The sequence below is a fragment of the Macaca mulatta genome, chromosome 12 (genome assembly GCF_049350105.2).
Source record: "Macaca mulatta isolate MMU2019108-1 chromosome 12, T2T-MMU8v2.0, whole genome shotgun sequence".
Lineage (NCBI taxonomy): Eukaryota > Metazoa > Chordata > Mammalia > Primates > Cercopithecidae > Macaca > Macaca mulatta.
In genome coordinates this window covers 86,856,602-86,866,576 of record NC_133417.1, presented here as the reverse complement: position 1 = coordinate 86,866,576, position 9,975 = coordinate 86,856,602, and the positions used below count along the sequence as shown (strand labels likewise).

Sequence of the window (9,975 nt, the reverse complement as noted above, 5' to 3'; positions counted from 1 at the left end):
CTTTGGGAGGCCGAGACGGGCAGATTGCTTGAGCCCAGGAGCTTGAGATCAGCCTGGGCAACATAGTAAGACCCTATCTCAACAAAATTACAAAAATTAGCTGGGTGTGTTGACATGTGCCTGTAGTCTCAGCTACCTGGGAGGCTGAGATGGATGGATCATCTGAGTCTGGGAGCTTGAGGCTTCAGTGAGCTGTGATTGCACCACTGCACTCCAGCCTGGAAACAGTGAGGCCCCATCTCAAAAAGAAAAAGAAAGGGATGCATTTGGACTTCAACTCAAAACAATGAGACATCCATGGATAACTCTTAGCAATAGGAGTGAGGAGGTGACAGGATCATATTTGCATTTAGAACAATCACTCTAACAAAATTGAAAAACATGGACTACAGGCAAACTCTGGTAGGCAGAAAGGCCCAGGTGGGAAATAGTGCCATAATTCAAGAAGTAAGAGGGTGGAAAGTAAGACATTAACAGTCGGGACAATTGGATATGAAGGAGTTATTATAGAATCTCGGAGCTTGGTGAAAAGAAGCCAATTACCTGGCGTACAATAGATGAAATATATTTGCTAAGTGTAATTGGACCTTAGTGGAACTTTTACTTAGCTATTTCAACAAGGGGAAAATGTAAAAAGTAATCTAAAATGGCTAATGCTTCAGATGGCATGATCTTTGTATATAATATCCCCTTGATGGGAAAGACATTATGTACAGTATAATCTATAAATGTACTTTTATAAAGCCAAATATACAGTTTAGTAACAAAATAACCACGAAACCAGGGGCTTTTTACAGATGTTGTGAAGCTCTCTTTATAGTTGTGTTTATAGATCAGCACCATCAATTAAAAGCCTCTTAACTTTTAGGGAGATAGCTATGAAGTTTCTCACCAGCAACCATAAAAATAGATGGGCTGAGAAGAAGCACTTGCTGCATACAGAATGTTTTTCTAGCATTGTACCAGAATATTTTGGAGATGCCTAAATGTTCCTTGTTTGAATAAGAAACAAAAAGTTGGCAGCGGCCGTCACTTCCCCTAAGTGCCTCTTCTTTTTCTTGCTTGTAATGAAACGACAAGGTCACAAAATACTGATGTCCACACTTCCTGATTCTCGGTCTCTTAAGATACACAAGTCATAGTGAAGTAAGTGTTCCTCTCTCAGCAACCAGCTGACCCAGAGCTGTACGTTCTTCCCTCTAGCAGGAAGATGCTGCCTGTTCCACAGTAGTGTTTTAAAAATTGTTGTCCAATTTTTCTGCAATATCTAGCCATTGAATATTTATTCAACTTTAGATTGTATGTCTTTCAGAATTAAATCAAGTTGAAAATCACTTGGCTATCAAACATCCATTAGAATTCTAATATTCTGAAGAGCAGAATCTTTCAAAAGTAAATATTACAATGAACTCTGGATAGAGTATATTTTATTTGTGATGTTTCTATGTTGATAACAAATCAAACCATTTAATTCTGAGTGCTAGCAAGTATAAATGGCTTAATTTGTTAGAAAGTTTGTTCTCAACTTTTAAAAAACCCATATTCACCAGCTCAGGAAATTTTAAAAGGCTCTTTTCTATAGTTTGTATTTCAAAAGAATATTTTCCAAACAAAAAAATCACAAAACTGAATAAAAATGACATGCCTGTACATATGTGTGTACATACACACATGCAAATATACACACACAACACATACTCTGATAACTACCGTTGCCTCGCTGAGAATCACTATGCTGGAAGGCTTTTAAAAGCTCTGTTCAGTTGTTCATCAATTAAAAAAATTAAAAATAGAGAAGAGAAACAGGATAATCCTAAGAGAATATTAGTATCAAGGCATTCTTATTAAAAAAAATACTAAAGGGCTACAAATAACCATACTAAAAATGCCAGTTTTCTGAGGCCCCAAATCTAAGTAAATGATACAGGGTGATGCATTTTATCATTGGCAACTATCTAATTAGTGATCCCAATTAATGGTGCCAATTATGTGGATTCTTCAAAATAGTTGGAGAGACTTCTGAAAAATGTACCCCACATTGAACTTTCCCTGAATTAAATAAAGATTAGGCAGGACAAATTACATAATTTTTACATTTAATGGTTTAACATAAAGTTGAAATAAAATCAACTGTATTTTCTCTCATGTTTGACTCAGATAACCAATGCAGTGTATCATCTTGATATTTTAATATACTGCTATATATTTTATATTTTTCTTCTACTGTTATCACCTCTTGCTAATAGCTAATATTTATGGAGCTCTTACCACATACTAGGCAGCTAACTAAATATCCTTGTGCTATTACACTTGTTAATCTCCCCAGTAAACCAAAGAGATAGGTACAATTGTTACTTCTCATTTTACAGGAAGGTAAGACTTAGGTATGAAAGTGGCAATGCTAGGTCTGGGATTGAGGTCTATCTGCCTCTAAATTGGACTCCTCGATGTTTACATTTTTCTACACCCTTCAGTTATGTATATTTTCAGCACTATTTGCTTTGAAAAAGAAGTGAATACAGATGTCTTTGGTGTTTAGCAGGCTCCGCACACAGACTCAAACCTACAGGTCTGATCCCATCAAGAACTAACTTGTTTTACACAACCTGAAATCTCAAGGGAATTTTTTGAAGGGCAAGAAGAAAAGAGCAGAACGGTAATGCTGAAATTGAGAACACATTATTTAAAAAATACATATTGCTCTGAGAGTACCAGTGGTTAGAATTTTTTCATCGTAGAAGAATTTTTCTCATGAAAAGGTCTAAATTTAGTCTATTAGTAATTCTCCCAACTGCCTCTTCCTCTTTTCCCTTTCCTTTTGTTATTAACTGGAAAGTATAAAGTATTTTAGAGAAACTTGTTTTGCAGCCAGCTTTGCCATGATGCAGCTAATCCATTAACCAAGAAATAATATAAATGGACTGTTAGACACAAATTCAAAACCTGTGGGAGGTTAACCCTGTTTGGGAAAAATGGTCCTAAAATCCTGAGTAATGATTACAACTGTACACTATAATCCATGTACATGTCTGATGATGAGTTAAGTTTCCTTCAATGTTTCTATGCCCCTCTAAAAATAATTTCTGCCATAATATGTATCCAGAATCCAGAGAATCATGGGCCATTTCATTCATTTCTCTTTCCCATTATAGAGCAGAATGGACCAACCAAAGACTTCTAGAGAATTAATAATCTACTCTAAAAAATGGTTTAGGAATATACCTGATGAAATCATGATGTTATTTGCATTCTGCTTTCAGCTTTTTCATGCAACAATTACAAAATGAATAAGTTGTATCAAAATAAAAATTCACTTTTGTGAATTTTGAAAGACTTGACTCAAATGCTAGTAAAATTAGTAAATTAGTAAATGGTATAATCAGGTCATTAAAAATTGTTGTTAGCTCCTTATACTCAATAGTTGTTTATTAATGTTGGTCGAATGAAACTAATTGTGGTAAGATTTCAGAATAGAAAAATTAGAATATGAATGCTCAATATTTTTCATTAAAATGCGTGTCTGGTTCTGAAAGTAGGAGGGGACAGTTTGGTCCCACACTGTGTTCCTACTATGATTCAGCCAAGGTAAATTTGAATGAGTTGATTTAAATGGGGGCATTTTAGCAGAGAGCAAGAGAACTTTCCAGTGTTAGAGGAGAAAAGAGGATAGGAAGGATAGCAAAATGTCTGCCTTAAGTTCTTTTACCCATGGCCAAGTCCCATAGAGATGTGTCTGAAAGCAGAAGTGATCAAAGATTCTTTCACAAGGGATTCATGTGAGAAAGCTGGGTTATAAGCAATGCTGCTATGCTGCCAAGGTAGTAAGAGATAATTCAGCAAGAGAAGCACTCCCTCCACTTCCATACAGTATGTTATCATCATAACCTTTGCCAATTGAGGTCCCCAGCAGAAGGGCAGGGGAGCACTGGATCCCTCAACAGAGAGAGCAAGAGAAGAGGAAAGCACTTAGAATTGACCTATTAGGACTGTCATAAAGATGTATGAATAACTCTCAGGGAGCCCCAATATTAATGGATGAGATTTAGGAGAGGAACATATCTTTCAATACATGATGGAAAAAGAGAAAAATATATCTGTCATCATTAATGCATTTCCATTTGTCATCACAGACTAAAGAAGACTGGGTAAACACATCATTTTGTTGAAATGTCTATATTGTACAGATATGAATAGGTTAGGGGAACATCACACACTGGGGCCTGTCGTGGGGTGGGAGGAGGGGGGAGGGAAAGCATTAGGAGATATACCTAATGTAAATGGTGAGTTAATGGGTGCAGCACAGCAACATGCCATATGTATACATATGTAACAAACCTGCACGGTGTGCACATGTACCCTATAACTTAAAGTATAATAATAATAATAATAATAATAATAATAATAAAATAATAACAATGCAAGTCCTTTTTGACTAAACATAAATCAAGACATTCACAACTGAGATTTAACTGATGACCCTGGTGATTCTATCAAGAGCAGTCTCTGCCCAGGCACAGAGTTCTAATAGATATTTGTGAATCTACTCCTCAGATATCTGCTTTATAATACTTCAGGGGCTTTTTTTTCTTTTTTATCTTGGACTGCTGAAATAATAAAATTATTTGAGATGTACTGAAACAAAACCATGAATCATCAGTACATGGATTTACTAAACAACTCAGGAACACGAATAACAAATTAGTGTGCTCTGCAGAGGTGAACTATCATGAATCTCTCTGAAAGGAATGATAAGCTCCTTCAGACTCCAATGGCTATAATAAATGGCTATAAATAAATTCCATATCCCAGATCCGATCTCTTTCTGCAACATCTCTAGACTAAGTCTTTATTGGGTCTCGTTCTGGTTCTTGACTGGTTGACTCTAGAAGCACTCAGATGGTCTTTGCATTTTCTCAACATCCAGTCTACACAATATAAGGACTTACTACTCATTGCCATCAACAGCAATTGGCAATTTTTTTTTTTTTTTTTTTTTTTTTTTTTTTACTGTGATCATTGCTGTCACACAGCCTTCCTTGGCCATTGTACAATTCCACAATGCCTTGGGTGGGCCCTCCTGTGGTGTCCTTTCTATGTGTTTTGCTTACATTTGTTTTTCATTTTGAACTTTGGCTATAATGAAAAGTTTCTTGAAGGAGCCTCTAAGATGACGTCCCCTTGGAGATTAAAATCCTTTTCCTACTTAACAAATTCCTTCCTTTGAAGCATCTAGCAGACAGGTAGTGAAGACCTACTATCCTAAGTCCTTGCTACTAAAGTGCAGTTCATGGCAGCACCATCAACCTCACCTGGGAGCTTTTTGAAATGCAGAAATTCAATCCCAGAAGGTAAGACCCAGACCTCAATCAGAATTTTCATTTTTACAAATTCTCAGGTAATTTGATTTGTATGAATAAAGTTTGAGAAGCACTGTCCTAAATGGTATTCCATGACCAGTTTTTTGGTTTCAAAGAACAAAATTTCTTGAAAATTTAAAATCAGTAATTAATGTTCGCCCTTTATATCATCACAGAAGCATCAGCAGTCTGTTACCAGTCCCTAGTTCAATTGCTTGAAAGAACACAACAAAGTTGAAAAGGTCAGTCCTAGATCTGTAAGTTCATATTCTGTCCTTCCCATTTAATGCTTCGACTTGCTAAAATCTTTTACCTGTCAACTATCTTTATCCATCTTTACTATCACCATAACAGTTAACTTACTGAGCTGTGCCAAACGCTGTGCTAAGTTCCTTTACATTCTTCTCTAACAACTGTGAAATAGGCACTAATACTACCATCATGGAGTGAGCAAATAAGCTCGTTATTCACAAAAATTTAAGTCTTTCTCCTTTGGGTGTGCAAAAAGACCCTTGTGAGAAAAATGGACTCTGATATTTGTCTGATATGCATTATCTTTTAATGTATTTGTAACTCCCTGCTGAGCACTGACATTCTGTATGCAAGTTATTACTTATGATTTGTGACAGTATTATTTATTATACTGACACTGTATGTAAACTGTTATTTACTCAATATGAGTAATAGAACATCAGTTGTGGAAATAAGAAAACTAAAAGGCCTCATGCAATAGCAATAAGTAGAAGAAACTGAAACTGTATAGGATAGGAACTGTTAATTAGATACGACATTTTAACTTTATACATTTAGAATGCAATTAGAATAAGTGCTAATTAAATGTTTTCAATATTCACAAGTAACTCTAAGTCATGCTTAAAAGCGTAGAACCTCAGCTTCAGTTAAAAGGTGATAGGATGTTTCCTCTTCCTACTTCCTAGAAGTGCTATAATTTCCTTCTTTCCAAGAGAGGAAAAATTCTAGAAGAACATACACTTCATTTTGCTTAATTCCTTCCCTAAGACCACACTCCCATTTGTACAGGTGAAGAACATGGGCAACAGAGCATTTCTCCAGAAACTGCCCAGACTTACTTTCTCTTTACATTCTTTTATATACACTTTACTGCATTCTCATTTTCCTCTGAAAAGGTTGAAGATGGCCAGCTGAGCAAATATTCTACTTTTAAATGTATGAAATTCAACTGAATATATTTAGAGGAAAGAAGTATACTTCAAATCTGAGAATTTTTCAAATGTACTTCAAATCTGAAATGTACTTCAAAATCTGCCTGTTTTTCTCATGGTGTATCATTCACAGCAACTCCAAACATCAAAATCACCATTTGAAGATTCTTCCTCTTCTATGCTTTGTGCAAGTTCTTAGCACAATACGCACAAACTATGAACTTGGCATTTAAAAAAAAATTGCTTTCATCATCATGTACATGGTATTTCAAACTCAATCTATGTATTCTTGGTAATTTTTGCTAATGTTCTTGATTACTTTAAGACTTTACTCAAATCGCATCTTGTTGGTAGGCTTCTCTGACCACCCCAGGCTATAGTCTCTCAAATTAGTTATTTGTTGACACTTCTAAATGTATCCATAAATTAAAAGACGCCTGGACTTTGTCTTTTTTTCAGGCCCTTTCATTTTTCATTTCCACATAACAGCTAGCACGGTGGCTTGAACATGATAGCTTTCAAATGTTTAGTACACAATAAAATGGAGAGAAGGAACATAAAACTCTGATAGTTGTGAGACTCCTCTTATTTCATTCATACTATGTAGGTAATTTGCTCATTGTCTCAGCCTATTATTGCAACTGTTATATTTCTAATTTTGATTATCAAAATCTGGGTATCTTGTATTGTCAAAAATCAACTAAAAGGGACTTCAAAACTAAATAGTTAAAATTGATTACTATACTTCTATTAATATGGGGCATTTGGTTGATAGGTGTTATTACTGCTGTTATTGAACAAAGAGTTAAATAGTATTTTAATATCTATTCTTTGTAGTTTAATAGCATAGTTTTAAAAAGTTTTATGTGTCCTCGGATGGTAATTACTATGACCACAGAACTAGATGAGCCAAAGAGGCCTCAATCATGCCCTCTCTCCAGGGTGGTCTAGTGTTAAACAGCATTTTTTAAAGCATTGTCTTCTTAGAGCATCACAGACACTTCCCTAGGAAAAGAGAGTATCACCCTATTGGGTTACATGCTGCAATTCTTTTGGACCTCATTTGTTACCTATCAAATCTAATTCAAAATCTTCATGGTGCAGTTTAAGAAACCACTAAAAACATTTTAGGCAAAATAAATACTTTATTGTTTTAATATACATATTTTTTAGAAATCAGCCTTTGTGTGATATTTCAAACATTTATAAGCCTTTCAGAAATTCTTTCAAAGAACACTGTTAACAACTCAACCACTTTTGATTAAAATATCACACACAAAGAAACACAATAGGAGTTGAAAAAAGTATAAATGCTAGAAGAATAATTCTAATAACATTTGGTGGTTACTTTACACATTTATTTAACACATATAAAACCAAATAGGAAACCGTTTTCCTTTTTTTCATAAAAACGAAGTTTTCACTGGTTAAAACTGAACTAAAATCATTTTATGTATGAGGAGAACAAATCTAAATTACTTCCATTTTGAAAAAACACCAGCTTATTCATTTCTATTCATTCAAGTCATAGGCCCCATTATTTGGATGATACTCTATTTAGTTTAAAAGACAGAAAAAGAAACATCTTCATCTAATAAAGAAGTCTGGACAATGCAGAAAGTAAAAGTACATAGTGTTTAACATAAGGCACATTTCCAAAAGAAAACTACTACATAAGCAATGATAAAATTACATTTGTCTTGGGTAAAGCAACAAGGCTTACAGTGTAAGAACATTAAGTAGTTGTAGGTAACCTCATATAATTCTATCCTACTGCTATTAGTAACCTCTCAAGAATTAAGAGCAACTATATTTTTTACAACAGAACAGTTTTTCTTCTTGGAAGTGACATTAATTAACAGCAGTGGAGGGAAAAATCATTGGTTGCTTCAAGCTCTCAAAAAATGAATCAGTTATTATTGCACAGTAAATACCTCATAGAGGTCAGTGTTTTAAGAAGCTAGTCTGAAGAAATATGTTATTTATAAGTTGGATAAGTCTGGAAGTTTTCAAGTTTTATAATTAATTCTAATAGGGAATCAAATGAAAAATATTGACATACAAATAAATATTAGGCTTTTCAAACTGCTAGAGTTTTTGATAGTTTAGAAAAGAAATAGCAAAGTGCCTAAGATTCTATGTACGTTTTTAAAAAAATATACGGCTGAAGAAATACACATTGTACACTGTATACAGTAGCCCAGCTCAGCAGCAAGTATCTTCTAAAGCACAAGTAACACCTCCACCAGTGCATATCATTGATAATTCCAGTATTACACAGCTAATAGGATCCATGCCAACCTTAAAAAAGAAAGAGAAGTCAGTTTTAAACCTCTTTCAAATACTATTATTAAAAGCTTCTTTAAAGGGGGATGAGAATTTTATGCAAATATATATACCTAGAAACATGATTATCCTGTAATCACTATACATGTTCCTGAGAGTTAATTCTTTTATCCGTGGCTTTAAAAAGATAATTCCTATTAATTGCTTTGTGACATAATTTATTAAAATATTTTCCAATTTCCTACATCTGAAATTGTATATTATACTTTTCAAATTACATTTGTTTCTCATGTTTTATTCAATGAATATTTTTAGTTCTATTCTATTCAACTGTATAATTTCCTTTTGCATTCACCAAAGAGTATTATTAATATATATTATATAAAATGAAATTAGGGCTAAAGCAGGAGGATCGCTTGAGACGAGGAGTTTAAGACTAGCATGGACAACATAGCAAGACCCCATCTCTACAAAAAATTTTTTTAATGTAATTAGAGCTATGAGATAAAGTGAAAGTAATTCGTTTTACTGAGACAGACACATACAACAGTTTTTTTAAATAAATTATGATTAGAAATGAATCTACAGGATATGTTTCTTTAAAAGATAAAAATAATTAGGAAAGATACTTAGAAGTCGTGATTAATTCACAAAATCTTGTTCTTTAAAAATATACATCTGAAATACCATTATAATCAAAGTAAGATTCAGGTTTGAAGGTCCAATTCCAGGATTTATTACTATAATGAAATTTCAGTAAAATGACCCAATAGAAGTAATTCCTTGGAGATTCATATTATGGGATTTGACTTACGCTTCAAATAGGCTTGTGTGAAATTTTCACACTGTAAAATAACATATTACATACATACATACATTCTAAAACTCAAAATTTAACTAGAGGACCAACTGTGTACCAACCTGTGTACTAACAAAACAAAGAATAAAATGCCAATTACTATTTACATTTAGCTCAACAAAGAAATTCAGAAAAATTTACCTATAATTTCCGTTTAATGATTATCTTGCTTAGAATTAGATGCTTTACTTGAAGATACTGCTGCCAAAAGTCCACTTACAATTTCCCGTCTGATTTCCCCAACAATAGACTCTTTAATCTACATTGGAAAAACAGTAAAACAAAAATT

General features: G+C 33.8%; 1 protein-coding gene across 12 annotated transcripts in view; it reads right to left on the bottom strand.

The window, feature by feature from the left end:
- Positions 1 to 7,666: 7,666 nt before the first annotated feature.
- ITPRID2 (ITPR interacting domain containing 2) overlaps positions 7,667 to 9,975 on the bottom strand; it is a 38,592-nt gene continuing 36,283 nt past the window's right edge. For 11 of the 12 annotated variants that reach the window (XM_077957294.1, XM_077957295.1, XM_077957296.1 and 8 more), the window contains 2 exons: positions 9,828 to 9,945; positions 7,667 to 8,842 (listed from right to left, as the gene is read on the bottom strand). In XM_077957294.1, the coding sequence (XP_077813420.1) occupies positions 9,841 to 9,945 (105 nt within the window). In that variant the 3' untranslated portion in view covers positions 7,667 to 8,842; positions 9,828 to 9,840. The remainder of the gene's footprint in view (positions 8,843 to 9,827; positions 9,946 to 9,975) is intronic. The other variant, XM_015110475.3, reaches the window with a different exon arrangement.